The sequence below is a fragment of the Equus przewalskii genome, chromosome 7, assembly GCF_037783145.1.
Source record: "Equus przewalskii isolate Varuska chromosome 7, EquPr2, whole genome shotgun sequence".
Lineage (NCBI taxonomy): Eukaryota > Metazoa > Chordata > Mammalia > Perissodactyla > Equidae > Equus > Equus przewalskii.
This window is the reverse complement of record NC_091837.1, coordinates 25038243-25053270: the sequence shown is the minus strand read 5'-3', so window position 1 is coordinate 25053270 and position 15028 is coordinate 25038243. Positions and strand designations below refer to the sequence as shown.

Genomic DNA, 15028 nt, shown 5'->3' with positions numbered 1-15028 from the left:
TGTACCCTAGGTTTACTTCTAAACTCACGCTCACAGACACACACACACACACCCCAAAATGGTAGTGAGCCGAGGAACTGGGCTGTGGGTACATCAGGGTTCTTCCTGAAGCCAGACCTTCAAGGACTTCTGCAGAATCCCAATGGGGAAGCCCTTGGTGGGGTCCGTGGTAAGCCACAGGCGGAAGTCTGGGTGGGGCTTGGTGATCCTCTCCAGGGACTTCTCCAGATCCTTCAGCCACTTGACCAGGAGATGGCAGTTCTGTAGCATCAGCCACTGCCCGCGAGCCACCGCCGTCTCCAGCAGCTGCAGAGCCAGCTGCACCGCAGGGGAGAGAAGAGAAGAACTGGTGTCCCAGTGCCACGCCAACCCCCTGCTGTCCCAGAGACCCACTCCAAGCCCCCAGAGGAGTCATGGCTACTCCACTAGAAGCCAGAAAGAAGCCAGTGACCCAGGAGCTACAGAGGGAGCCTTCAAAGAAACAAGCTTTCAGAATTCCTTCCGGGCTGCCTCTGTCCACGGGGCTGTCACATCCCTGAAGATGAGTGAGCACGGTACACTCATTGGCCTCCCTTGTTCCTAAGGAGTTCAACTTCTCAGACACTGTCGCACCTGCACCCTCACCACTTCTTGGCCATGTCACTGGGGCAATGACAGCCCTGGTCCATAACAGGGTTGTTGCAAAGACTGAAGGGAATAATGACTGTGTGGGAAAGGGCATTGAAAACAGCAGAACACAGTGATGGCGCAAGGTTGGGCAATCAGAGAATGTCAGATCTAGGACGATACTGTTATTGTCATCCTTCCAGCATTTGATTCCTGCTCTGTAGACCGGAAGTGCATCAAGCTCGTGTGTGGAGTGGCACTCTTAGTTTAAAACCAGATGTCAACTCATTCCTACAGAGGCCGGAGCCCACCCCAAATTCAGAGCTTGTTCCTTCCAACAACAAATTACCTTTTCTTGACCTTGACCCATGGCAAGGAATTTGAGGCGGTTTCCTCCAAAACCACTTCGCTCGGCTAATTTCATAAGGTCACTGGCAGGGTCAGAGCCAGGACTCAGGATGAACACAATGGGCGAGTTTGGGGTGCTCTGCTCCAAGATGGCGTCAAAGCTGATCATCGGGGGCTGCACGTACCTGGAGAAAGACAGAGAAGTGGATGGTCCTCCCGGGAGGACGGCTCCAGTGCTCTGTCCTCCCAGCATCCAGAACCTTCGGACTTCCCTCTGGTATAGCTCTCTGCACAGTCCTCCTTGTTTTAGAATCCAGTTTTCACACATCTCACCCACTGGATGGTAAACTCCTGAGGGACAGGGACCGCTCTGCATCCTTCTAGCACAGCTCGGCACATCTGCGTTGACTTCAGTAGATCTATGCTGAGCTGGGGGCCTCCTGACGGGGCCGCCCCTTCCCACAAAACCCAGAGGTTCCACAGTGACAACTTCACAGGCATGTCCTGAATAGTCCACGTCTCCAGACTTTTTAAAAATTAGTTCCAAATACATAAAGAGTGGCAGATTTCAGGTAGAAATCCAAATTTCTAGCTGCTTTTGCAGGGTCAGAGGGTCTGGGTCGCCATTGCCACCTGGTATCCGGTCAGCAGGAGTTAAGGGAAAGCTGCCCCTAGGGACCAGGACTTGACCTCTCCAGTTTGCCACAGTCCCCACCCAGCGTCATTCACTCATTTCTGTCACCGGCCAGTCATGAAGGCATATTTGAGTTTGCAACTCCAAGTTATCTGTCTGGCTTTGCACTCAGTTCTAGAGCTCTGTTATCCAATATGGTAGCCACTAGGCACATGTGGCTACTGAGCGCCTGAAGCGTGGCTAGTCCAAACTGAGATACGCTATAAGTGTAATTCACACAGGATTTTGAAGACTTAAGACCAAAAAAAAATGTGTAAAATATCTCAATAATGTTTACATTGATTACATATTGAAATGATAATATTTTAATATATTGAGTTAAATAAATGTTATTAAAATTAATTTCACCTGCTTCTTTTTTTTTTTTTGAGGAAGCTTAGCCCTAACATTCACTGCCAATCCTCCTCTTTTTGCTGAGGAAGACTGGCCCTGAGCTAACATCCGTGCCCATCTTCCTCTACTTTATATGTGGGATGCCTGCCACAGCATGGCTTGATAAGCGGCCGGTAGGTCTGTGCTCGGGATCCAAACTGGTGAACCTCAGGCCACCAAAGCAGAATGTGCGAACTTAACCACTGTGCCACCAGGCCAGCCCTACATCTGCTTCTTTTTGAATGTGCCTACTAGAAAACTTGCAGTTACCTATGTGGTTCACACTGTATTTCTCTTGAATAGCACCATTCCAGAGTGGCTATTAAATAATGCTCACAGACAGGCCTGTGACAGTTCTCCTGGGAGCTGACCAACCACTGCCGTCTGTGAGTCCAGGGTGGATGACCCCACAGGAAGAGCCAAGCAAACATAAATAATACACTTACTTCTCTCCCATTGTTACAGTCACATAGTCGGTCACCGCCCGATATACCCGATCCACACGGAAACAGCGCAAAATAAGCAACTTCTGGAAAGGGGTGATGTTTTTATCGTAACCCAGGGGGAATGGAAACTGCTCAAGTGAATCCAGGTCATACCACTGGGAAAAGCAAAGAACATCCATGCTGGTTCAACTCAGACATGAGATAGGCCCCCATTTTTATGTGAAGCTCCCCAAAAGCCACTGTAAGGGGATAAAATCTATAGAAGTGTCTGAACCTCAAGGCCACTTCTAGTGAGATTTGTCATTTTCTTCCCTAAAACACTATGAACTTCAGGAAGGGAGGGATGAGTGTTACTCAGTGTTGAGTCCCAGTGCCCACCAAGGGACGTGGTCCATGGTAGATGCTTAATAAATATTTCTTAGACCAATGAATGGATGGATGGATTGACAGATGGATGGATGGACAGATGGACGGACAAATGGATGGATGGACGGATGGGTGGATGGATGGATAGACAGATGGATTGATGGATGAATGGATGGATGGATGGATGGATGGATAGACAAATGGACAGATAGATGGATGGTTCTCCCACAAAGCTAGCTGAACAAGATAAAGGAGAGTTCCATCCGGGGAGTCAGAGGGCACTGACTACAGTCTGAATGGGTCTCAAAGTGTTATCTTTTTGCTCACATGGAGTTAGGCTACAGTTGAAGTTTGGAGATTAGTGACATGTAGGGAAGGGAAAGAGGAGCAAGAGAACGTGCGCTCACCTCCTGCCAGACAGCCAGGTGTTTCTCAACGTCATCAGGAAGATGCTCAAAGTTAGCCGAAAACATTTCTGATAAAAGAATGATATCTTCCCATCCCTGGTCGGATAACCAAGCACAGGGCTTTTTTCGTTTGCTTTTCTCCAGGGAAATGTTTCCTAATCACAACAGAAGAGAAGTAAACAGCCAACACCAACATACCACGGACAGTAAGCAGCTGAGGGCTCGGACTTCCCTCACTTTTGGGAAAAATCCGTTTCTCGAGAGAGGACTGGCAAGAGCAGGAGGTGCGGGCTTGCCCTGTCCCTGCCCGGGGCCCCGCAGGCAGGCTCAGCGCGGCTTCCAGCCTCGGCAGCCTCGAGGCGGAGGCTGGTTGGTCTGAGTGAACCAGAACCATTTCTGAAGCTGCACTGTCAACAGAAATATTTAATAAAGCAGTGCTGTTGGAAGCCACGTTTTAAGGAGAACTTCTGGTGGTGTTTGTTTTAATGAACAGATGTATATACATGTGCAACGTGGGTCAAGGGAGTTAGGACGAATGAAACAAGGCAAATTCATTACCTTTTAAAAAGAAATCTAATTCTTCCTGAGGGACTCGCCCTTCTGCTTGCTCTATCTTGATAGTCATATTGAAAGAAAAGAGTAACTTGTGCCTCTCAAACAACCCTGAAGAGAAACAACAGATGGGTATTGATAAGTTTGTTTTAAAAACTGAGTCTCTTACGCACGACGTGGTTAAATTTAAGAGAAATGAGATGGAACACCCAACTGCCCGGTTGCATTTAGCCCTGTTCACATGTGACATCCACGAACACATCTGAGTGCAGAAAGTTGACATGGTGTGCCCACGCGTGCAGCCGGCCGTGCCGCTCTCTCGTGTGCATCCCCACGTCTGCGGGAGAGGAGGGCGGGGCTGAAGAGCGGACAAGGACTGGATGACGGAGGGACAGAGCCACCTTCTCTGTGAAAAGCTGGTCGTTTGCCCGGCTCTAAGTGGAAGTTCCTCCCTGTTCTTGTCTAGAAGAGCTGTCAGCAAACTTTCTATAAAGGGCCAGATAGTAAATATTTCTGGCTTCACAGGCTAGGTGGGCTCTGTCCTATCTACTCAACTCTGCCGTTACAGTGTGAAAGCAGCCAGAGACAATATGACAAATGGGTGTGGCCATGTGCCAATAAGACGTCATTTCCAGCAGCAGGCCGCGGGCCGCGTGTGGCCTGAGGGTCACGGTTAGCAGTGTCTGTTGTAGAGTACGCACATTCCATCCACAGACTCTTTACCGATAGACGGACGCAAAATACTAGAGTTCTTGTTTTTTTTTAACCCAAGAAATCTGTTCCTGGAAAAAATGTGTGATTCTGTTTAACCCAAGAAATCTGTTCCTGGAAAAAATGTGTAAGTCAAACTTTGTGATTTCAATTCTACTTTATGTGTGTTAGAAGGAAGGGTCGGCTACTTAAGGGAGCCCTATGGGAACAATAGTCCTCAACCTTTTTCCCGTCCAGTTGGCATCGGCTGACTTGTCCCCAGATCCCTGTAGCCAGCCCTGGTGGTCCAGAGCCTACGGTGTAAAAGCATTCAGCTGCTCAGCAACCCTTCACGAAGGGGACATCAAATGATCCCCAGAGAAAAGCAGGCACTCTCACTGCAGTGGCACAGGTGTGTGTCCCGGTCAAGCACACATCACCCAGCTGTCGGCTGTCATACTGTGGTGGCTGTGTGTCGCTGTGATGCTGAAAGCTATGCCACTGGTATTTCAAATACCAGCAGGTCACCCATGGTGGACAGGCTTCAGCAGAGCTTCCAGACCAAGGTGGACTAGAAAGAAGGACCTGGCCACCCACTTCTGAAAAACTTTGCCACAAAACCCTGTGAGTGGCAGCAGAGCATTGTCTGAGATGGCACCGGAAGGGGAGAGGATGGCGCAAAAGGACCGGGCAGGGTTCTGGTCTGCTGTGCGCGAGCGCTGGGAGTCGAGACTGACTCCACCGCACTAACAACAATAAAGATCCGGATGCTGAAGCCCTAATGCCCAGCACCTCAGAATGTGACTGTTTGGAGATAAGGCCTTTAAAGAGGTGAGTAAGCTAAAATGAGGCCATTAGAGTGGCCCTAATCCAGTCTGCCTGATGTCCTTCTAGAAGAGGAGGTTTGGACAGACAGAGCCCAGAGGTGCACACACGGGGCGCATTTGTCCTGATCTGCCTGAGGAGGTGCTCACCCGTGCAACCATAGTTATAGATGTTGAAGGTCAGTGTGTCCATAATGTTCCTCAGTCGCTTCATAAGAATGGAATCGGGCAGCGACTTCTTAAGTGACAACCCAAAGACCTCCAGGAAGGCCATCAGGGAGTACTGGTACATGGAGTTCACGAGGGCCATCTCGGACAGCACGAAGAACAGGATGGCCCCCCTCCTGGCGGCCGGCCGGTAGCCGTCCCGCAGCCTGTCGATGTCCAAGGCTGTCTTCTCTGCCAGCTTGAGCTTCTCTGATACCTAAAGAAAAGATGCACGTTGTCATGGAAACAGGAAGACTTACACCCATAACCAGGAAGACATGAAACGGGCAAGAAAGTAAGGAGGCGGAGGGCGGGAGTGGGAGGCGGCAGCAAAGAGACCACGCATGCTCACGGGGATCTGAAGAGCACCCCCTCTTGCAAGATATGGTCAATATTTGTGGCTTGGCTCCCTGGCACCCGGGGCCGCCTCTTCTAATAAGAGTCCTGACTTTCATTTGGAGACTCACAACTTGCCCCTTTCATTCCAGTGTGGGGCTCCACCCCAACTCTAGGAGAGGATCATGTGACCCAGGCCCAACCAATCCACGCATGGCATCCCCAGCCTGTGGGATTGATTTGGGGTGGGCACGTGACTTAAGTGACTCCCAGAACCTTCAGGATAGGGACAGGACCAGATTCTCACTCTTCCCTTTGGACTTGAACCTGAGGGGACATGAGGCCAGACCCATCTTGTAACCATGAGGGGAGCTTGGCTCCATGGGGAGGCAGAAAATGAAGCCAACCCAGGAGAAGGCCCAGACCCAGAAATGGAGAGAAACAGTCCTGATGATATGTTTGGAGTCCTGGATCCAGCCCTGCCTGAAGCCATCCCTGGACTTTTCTGTTTTCTAAGCCAATAAATTCCCTTTTGACTTAAGCCAAGTCGAGTTGGGTTTTCTATCACTCTCAATTGAAAGAGGCTGACCTGATGCACAAGGGTCCCTGGAAATACCTTTAGGACTCCCCTCCCCAATAGAGATGGCCTTTTCTCATCAGGCAAACCTTCAGATGACTCAAAGCCCAAATCTGATGAGAGCACAGATCGATGTTTCTCTTCCTCCACCCCCACCCCAAACCCTCAGCGACTAAGACCCAGGAGCATGAATGAGCCTCTGAGATCACAGAGTCCCCTTTTCTCCTTGAGCAGATGGGGAGACCGTCACACCAAAGGAGTACCCAGGACAGCCGCACCCCCCATCCCCGGCTCAGCGCATCTCCATGCGGCTCACACCTCCGTAGCTTTGGCTTTGGTCTCCTCCAGGGTTTGCACCAGCTCCACGTTGTCCAGCATGTTCCCCGTGGAGGTCGCCAGTTCCCGAAGGAGGGAATCTTCCAGATCCTTCAGCAGGTTCTTGTTCTCGCTCGTCTCCTGGATGAGGTGCTCTCTCTGCTCCTCCAGCTCTCGCCTCTCATAGGCCACCAGCACGCTCAGCAGCTGGTCCTCGAGGCCTTTCAGGGTGACTGTGGGGAGCAAGGGGGGCCCTCACTGCCGTGTCCCCCCGACAGGCTGGTCACTGTGTCTTCTCGGCTGTGACACAGCTGTGCCTGGGGCAAGCTGAGGGTGGGTCCAAGCCAGCATCTCAGGAACACGAGGACCCACTCTCCTACCAAGGTCACTCTAAAGCCACAAGGAGAAAAATACCAGACAGAACAAAAGGGACACACTGCTACACAGAGCGGTGGACCACAGAGCAAAGATGGATCAAGATAAAATGCAGGACTCCACGTATTGGGGAACCCTAGTTGGAGGCTCCTAAACCTGATTAACCTATTTAAGAACCCGTATGACAACCATCCCATTCCTAACAGAATTCAATCGAGAGGAAGGGGAAAAATCCAAAATCATGCCATATATTTAAATACGCAAATATAGAACTACTTCCCGCCCCAGCAGAAAGGGGTGTCACCCCACTCCCAGCGTGAATATGTGAGCTCCATGGTCCACACTCAGCACCCCTCAAGACACGCAACTCATGGCCTTCCAAAGGGCCCTAAACTGTCCAGGGGTTGCTCCATCATTAAAAACCGACCAGTTAAGATGTGATTATGAGAGAATGATCTGGGGTCACTGAATGAAATGACGTCCCCTAAAAGCCTTGATCTCAGGGCGTGGTCTCCGTGGTCACCACCTTAATCGGCCACTGAGGCTCTGTACACTCTTACCGGTGTAATTGATCACCATGGCCTTCCCGAACACTGAGGGGGAGTATCTGGGGTTGGCCAGCTTGGTGTTTAGATACAGTCGGAAGTTCGAATCGTAGTCCACTTCCTTGTCTCCCAGGATGATGAGCTGCCGTCCTTGGGAGACTTTTATGTTTTTTTCTAAGACGTTGTCAATCACAGGATCGATGTACTCATCCACATCATGGAACAGGAAAGGAGTCCCATACTTTATGGACATCTCCAGCTGCTTGAGGAAGTCGGGGTCATTGAAGGAAGCGACCTGGAAGACAGGGAAGCAGATGTGAAGGTCAGACCCCTGCACGTGCCCTTGCCACATATACGGGAGAATGCCTTGGAAGTGGAGAGCAAACATGTCAGAAGCTTGAGGGGAGCCGGAGGGAAAAAAAGACAGGGAGAGAAGCAGAGCATGTAACCCGTATAAACCCAGAAACCCGTGAGGTTCAGGCTCCGAGCAGCCTCCCATTCAAAAAGCACAGTTCAGCAGCCAAAGTAATTAGGAGAGAATTTTACTACATCTCTCAGAAAACCTCAAAAGGGATCTAAACACAGAGCCCACAACAATTTTTGCTTTAATCCTCTTTCCTCTTTTACTCACTTCCCTCAAACCTAAGGACTGCTTTGATATCTCTTTCCTCAAAACATCAGAAAAAACCTTTCCTCTATCCCAGCCCCTGGGGTTCCCCTCCCCGCTTCCCCTCCACTCTCTTTTATGATGTTACTTTACTTCCTCTCTCTCCCCACAGGCTGGGGTCCTCCCTCTTTAAGAGATGGGAGTGGGAGTGGGAGTGGGCTTGGGGGTTGGGAGGGAGCTGGCAGTCTCAGAACTCTCCAGCGGGCCGAGGGAAGGGGGAGGTCAGGGACATTCCTGCAGTAATGATATTTGTCCCACTTGAGCTGTGTGCGAACTTTAGAGGCAGATGCTCCCCCGACCTTGGAATGCACCCGGGAGCAGGGACAGAAAACAGAGGGGAAGGTAAACTGAAGATCAGGAATGTGTTAATGAGCTCAGCAACAGGCGATCGGGCCCCAGCAGTTTCACCCAGGAAAAGGGAAAACTCACTCCCCCAAAAAACTTGAACACAAATGTCCCCAGCAGCACTATTCACAATAGCCAAAACATGGACTCAATCCAAGTGTTCACCAACTGACGGAAGGATAAACAAAATGTGGTCCAACCACGCAACGGAATACAGCTCAGCCATGAAAAGGAACAGAGCACTGACACCTGCTACAACATGGAGGGACCTTGAAAACATGATGCTGAGTGAGAGACGCCAGACACAAAAGGCCACATAGTGTATCATCCCATTCACATGAAAGGTCCAGAATAGGTAAATGCATAGAAACAGAAGATCTGTTAGTGGTTGCAGAGGCGGGGGTGGGGCAAGGAATGGATGGATTGGGGGAGGGGTGGTGATGACTAAAGGATGCAGCATTTTTGGCTGGTGAAGGTGATAAAACACAGATTCTGGTAATTGTTACACAACTCTGTAAAAATATGAAAATCCACTGAATTGTCTGTTTCAAAGGCAGGAATTGTATGGTATGTGAATTATAGCTCAATCAAGGCCACTCCTCCTCCCTTCCAAAAAAGCAGTGACTGAGCATCTAGGCCCCCACGCCCTGCACTGCGTCGGGGGATCACAAAGACGAGCAAAGCATGATCTTGGCCTTCACGTTGCTCACAGCCTGAGAGGCAACGCACAGGCAAAGAGCACAGTAAAAGCCACGGGTCCAGGCTGCCCTCGAGGACGCATCGGGTGGGCAGGCAGGGACACCCTGAGAGCGGGCAGTGAGGGCGGAGGACGCCCAGGGAGGAGCCGGCCGTACCCGCAGGTTGTTTTTCTCCTCTTTTCTCTTTATCCAGTTGAGGGCCTGCTGCTGGGGGTCGATGCAGAGGGGGAAGCGGCTGGCCCGGGTGGTGAGGATGCCATTCTGAACTGAGAGCTCATCGGGGGGCAGTCCCTGGGAGCCCCACCTGGAAGGAAAAGTGACAAGGAAATCTGTTTTTCTTGCCAGGTTGTAAACCAAGGGCTGGAGGTGGTAGGATGAGCCTCACAGAACAATCTGCCCATCCCCAGACTGCTCAACCCTCCCCAGAGTCCAGGGAGCCAGACCTGCAGCGCAGCCTGCCATTTCTGTGCTGTCAAGGCAGCTGCACCCCTTGCTATGCCCCGTCAGGGTGACGCCCACGGGGACCCCCCACCGAGGCACCCCTCGTCCTCCTGGCTCAGGGTCACACTCACCTGCTGATCTCAACGTCATCCGTGAGCAGGCTTTCTAAGCGAAAGGGCTGGCTCAGGGGAATCTCCCGATCCAGGATATCATCTTGCCAAACCCGATTGACCATCTCGTGGCGGAACTCCCACGTGAACGCCCCCTCATAGCTGAGGAAAGCTGCACAAAGCAGGCAGTCCCCCAGTAACTTCACCCGCCGGTGCATCAGCTCGTCCAAATCATTCAGCCACCTGGCACAGGAGACGGGGGCTGCGGTAAGCAGTTACCCTCTGGCACAATCAAAAGGAACATTCTAGAAGAACCAGGTTGACACATTGCTAATGGGGCTAGCCAGAAGGAAACATTTTTTGAGATATTCTTTTCTTTTAGAAAACAAAGATTGCCAGCTCATTCTGCCATTTTGCCTACTATGAACCCAAAGTTTTGAAAGACTTTCTGTTCAATTCTAGGGCTCAGCAGAAGCTAGCATCTAACGGGGGCCTCGACAGACGTTTGCGGGACGCATTTGTCTCAAAGCTATTTATTAAATGGTAATCACATTATTTCCAAACGCTTAATCAATAACTTTACACGCCCAGCAGAGCTCATGAGCTCTGGTCCTGCTTGGTGAAATAATTCTACCCAAGATAAAAGAAAGCAGATGTTTCACTTGCCTCTTCTGGTAAATGGCCAAAGTCTTCTGGGTTTTAGAAATATTGAAAACTGCTTGTTTCTCACAAGCAAACAATATTTTCCACACCACTTTTACAGGTGCCAGTTAGAAACAATCGTCACATCTAGTGGGCCAGCTATGCCCAATGGTCCTGCCCATAAGCATCAAAGAGCCCCACCCACTTAAAACTGACGCTCAGGACTGAACCAGCCACAAGAGCCCTGGATGACATTCGCCTGGCAACAGAGGTAGGCTCATCCTCCAGACCCATCCAGAACGGACTTGGGGTTAAAGGTTACCAACAAGTAAACATTCCCAGGACATAGGGCACCTTGCCAGAGGCCACTGGTGTCTCTCTGCCTCCACAGCTGCACTGCCTCCTTAACCCTTAATGATTATATAATAAAGAACACTCGTACCTAATAAAGACAATCTATAAAATAGCCATTAGCCACCTTAAAACATGATAATAGTAAAATCAGAACTTGTCACACGGTTTTCAGATAAAAATGCAGTGTGGAATAAAGACTGTCTATAGCGAGAAATTCTGCTGGCGGTGTTCACTCGCAAACCACCCGGTTTCGCTTAGAGCTGCCTGTCGGGGCTTCGTTGACCGAGCTGACCTGACGTTCTCAGAGCCCAGCCCTGAGATGAGCTTGTCAGCAGCAATGAGCCGTCTCTCCATGATTTCCGCTTCCTCCTGCAGCTTTTGCTTATCCAATATGGCAGCCTCGTATTTGGCCCCCAAGGCTTCCAGTTCCCTCTGGATCGTTGCCAGCTCATTCTGGATCCTTTCCAGTTCGCGTTTAGTGAGGTAGAAATTCCGCTCCAGCCTGGCCACCTAAGTGAAGACAGTTCACAGAACGGTGGGGAAAAGGACTGTCGTGGGGCAGGGATCCCACAGCCTCACGCCTGGGCTGGGGTCCGCCTCGCAATTCTAACGATGTTCACATACTGTGGGGCCGCCATACGCCACCGGGAGGCACACGGCTTCTCTTCTTAGCTATCTCTTCAACGGTTTGCTACAAAAGCTCTACATCCCGTTAGAAAAAGATGTCCTGCGTCCGAGTTAGCAGGTGGCTTAATTTCACATGCACTAAGGTCACAGTAAGATGACACTGTGGTTCTAAGTCAAAAACTCACAAGGATGCATTGAAGACGGTACTGGTCTTACTATTGTGTTTTAAGTTTTCTGAGTAATAAAATTCTGAGTTATAAAGCAATGTCAAAACAAAGCTCAACGTGACTGAATCGACCTTATCAATCTCTTTGTATTCTGTGTTCTATATGTTACTCTGACCCAGGGGCTCTTAACTGGGGCCCATTTTGCCCCCCAGGGGACATATGGCAGTGTCTGGAGATGTTTTTGGTTGTCAAAACTTGGGGGTAGGGATGATGGCATCTAGTGTGTAGAGGCCAGGGATGCTGCCAAACATCCCACAAGGTATGGGACAGCCCCATAAGGCAGGAGCCAGTCCAAAGTGTCACAGCGCCGACGCTGAGAACCTGCTTTAGCCCCAGAGAATGAGTTTTACCATCTTTTATCCTACTCTTTTCACACAAAATTTGAAAATCTTTTGGATTTTGGTTCTGTCAGTTCATGTAATGTCTAAATGAGAGTTGTAATTTGGGGCTGTCATTTCCTGGGGGAAAATGTACATGCAGGTTAAAATCAGAACCTCGCCAGGATTTTTCCAGCCAAGCTGTGGACACGTTAACTCGGGTTCCATATTGGTGTCTTGCAGCAGCGTCTAGGTCTACAGATGGCCAGTACCTTCTCTCTTTTGGGCTTGATTTCTCTAAAAACATCACAGTAGCCCATCACAGCTTCGACAAATTTCAGCATTCCCAGGCCTGCTTTGCTCACAGCTTCCATTTCCTCAGTTGTGGTATTGAGAGTCTTCAGGAGGCCTAAAGGTCAAAGATGCAAGGATTTCCATGAGCAGCAAGCTTTGTCTTGGGAAAATAAGATGGGAAATAAATCGCCTATGGACAGAGTGAGTGTGACGAGTTCCTCATTCCTCAGGGACCCCGTGGGTGGGGTCCAGGCAGCTCTCCCACGGACGACAGGGTGGGTCCAACCAAACCCCAGGGAGTTTTATGGAAGTGGATGTTCAAGACGTGACTGAGGGGCACAGGTTACTGCCACCCAGGACATCCTATGACCCAGGTGCCTCCATGCGACACCCAGCAGCCCCAGAGAGCCAGGGTGTCAGTGGGGACCCCCAACTGGACACCAAGGTGGCTCAGGGCAGGCAACTGAGTGAGACTGATGGGCCATTATGGGTCACCGTCACCTCCACCCACACGCTTACCCTGGGAGTAACGTCACATAAATGGAAACCCAACCAACCCAAATTCAGGCAAAGAGGGTCCTTGGGTTTCTGTGGTGGTTATTATCCTTCGTGTTTTGTTTAGTTTTGTTTTTAAGTGGCTGAAAAAGAGCATTTGATGATAAACTTCTGAACCAACCGTCAAGAGAAACAGTGACGCTCTGACGCATATCGTCTTTAGCAAAGACTAACGTCATTCCTACTGGCTAAGCGCCTGGGCAGGTCAGGAATCAGGCTCACAGGGAATGTAGGCGCTCCATAACTGAAGATGGGGACGGGCCGTGGGTGGTGCCATTCCCTCCTTCTTGCCCGTCCCCCAGGGACCTATGGAAGACTTTATGCTGACAAGAGGCCCAAGGGGAGAAGTCAAGGTTAGACAACTCTTGGTACCATCATGCCCGATAGACAAGGTGCATAGAAGACAAGGTTGGGCTGGGCTCCATAAGAAGGTCCTATGTGCAGAGCCATTGCTCAATCAAACAGTCAGCGGGCATTGGCTGCTACTGCCCATCCAGCGCCTACCCGCCCCATTTCATGAGACAGTGCTGCCATCTTCCTCTGGGATCAGTCATTCCACCTGTTCCATCCGCAGAACCACAGCCATACCATCTGACCACAACGGGAGAGTCTGCCTGCAACAAACCCCCCTTCTCTGCCCCAAACACTGAGAAGCCAGACTGAGATCGACCCTGGCTATGCCTACATTTGTCTACACTCACCTCTGATATTTTTCACTTGGCTCTGGCTAATTGCATCGAAATCGAGCTCCATCAGAGACCTCAGGAAATTCGGGTCAGACATCATGCCTTTGGCGGTCTTCCAGTTGAGTTCTTTGTACCCTTTCATGATGAGGATGCACTCACACACCGTCTGCACCTGTTTCGGGGGCTTAGCAAAGGACCTGGCAAGAAATGGAAATGCAGGTGGGTCAGAACCGGGATGTGGCCAGGATCTGGCCTGAATGAGAGTTCCAGAAAAAATGGCTCAACCCAGAGTCATTTCTTGGAGGTGATGCTGCATGAAAACGAAGGAAGCCACATCCTGGCATGGCCGTGGGCTCTGGGGGTGAGCTTCTCCGAGGGCAGGCACTGGGTCTCAGCCAGCGCCAGACCAGGCTCCGGGAATTGGACTGGGCATCAGAACCATGGGGCGTGGGGGAGGTTGTCATTAAAATGCAAACCCAGGCCGCCCCTGAGCCTCTGAACCAGGAGGTCAGGGTGGCGCCTGAGAATCTGCGTTTTTAATTACACCCTGGGGGTGATTCCTCAGACTCTAAATGGCAGCCGCTGTCATTATTGTCATTATTGTTATTATCGTCATCATCATCATTATCCTATTTTCCACTTAGTAGACGAATAAACAGGGCTCAGAGTGCTTAGGTGGCCTGCCTGTGTTCACACAGCCTGTGGGGTCTGGGGTCCCCACATCCTGGGTTCTTTCCAGACTGTGTCACCTCTTACTTGTCTTCTTTGTCTTTGATGAGACTAGACCATCACTCCGCTGCTCCACACTCAGATGTCCAGTGCCCTCGACCCTCCGGGGAGCTGGAAACCCAAAAGGATCAGAAGGGACGGGTGGCACACAGTGTGCCCAGTGGGACTACTCGGCTGCCCGCTGCCCAGCAAAGTCTGTGACAGCCACGCAAGTGGTGCAGACACCCAAGCCATGAAGAGAGACAGAAGCAGAAGGAAAATGATGGAGAAAAGGCCAAGGAAAGGAAGGAAGAGAGGAGCAGGAGCTCCCAGAGGCCCCCACGGGGCATGGAGCGGCATGCGGGGAGTGAGGCCGGAGTCCAGCCTCTCCAGTAGGAGGCCAGACTGACCCTGAGGAGGGAGAGGGTGGGAGGGAGGCAGGCAGAGAGGGAACAATGTAACCAGCACAGCAGTGTGGAGAATTTCCAGACTGGGCAAACCCCGACCCGTCCTGGGCCCGGAACCCCCACCCACTCGCCGGCAGACCAGAGAGGAGAGAGGGAGCCCCAGCGCGTGAGGACAAGCCAGGGCAGCGACTGCAGCACAGAGCCTGAGGATGAAAGCGATGGGCCTGAGTCACCAGGGGAAGGTTCAGTCACGCCGGCCGGCGCGGGGGCTTGCGAAAGCAGACACCACT

At 51.1% G+C, this 15028-nt stretch overlaps 1 protein-coding gene across 1 annotated transcript in view; it reads right to left on the bottom strand.

Moving 5' to 3' along the window:
* The window catches only part of DNAH10 (dynein axonemal heavy chain 10), a 137179-nt gene that overhangs the window by 6599 nt on the left and 115552 nt on the right, over positions 1 to 15028 (bottom strand). The window contains exons 58-70 of the mRNA XM_070629287.1: positions 13639 to 13820; positions 12361 to 12497; positions 11210 to 11427; positions 9943 to 10164; positions 9527 to 9674; positions 7676 to 7955; positions 6744 to 6973; positions 5456 to 5729; positions 3798 to 3902; positions 3240 to 3394; positions 2467 to 2621; positions 956 to 1139; positions 118 to 318 (exon numbers count right to left, since the gene is read on the bottom strand). Coding sequence (XP_070485388.1) covers positions 118 to 318; positions 956 to 1139; positions 2467 to 2621; positions 3240 to 3394; positions 3798 to 3902; positions 5456 to 5729; positions 6744 to 6973; positions 7676 to 7955; positions 9527 to 9674; positions 9943 to 10164; positions 11210 to 11427; positions 12361 to 12497; positions 13639 to 13820 — 2491 coding nt within the window. The remainder of the gene's footprint in view (positions 1 to 117; positions 319 to 955; positions 1140 to 2466; positions 2622 to 3239; positions 3395 to 3797; positions 3903 to 5455; positions 5730 to 6743; positions 6974 to 7675; positions 7956 to 9526; positions 9675 to 9942; positions 10165 to 11209; positions 11428 to 12360; positions 12498 to 13638; positions 13821 to 15028) is intronic.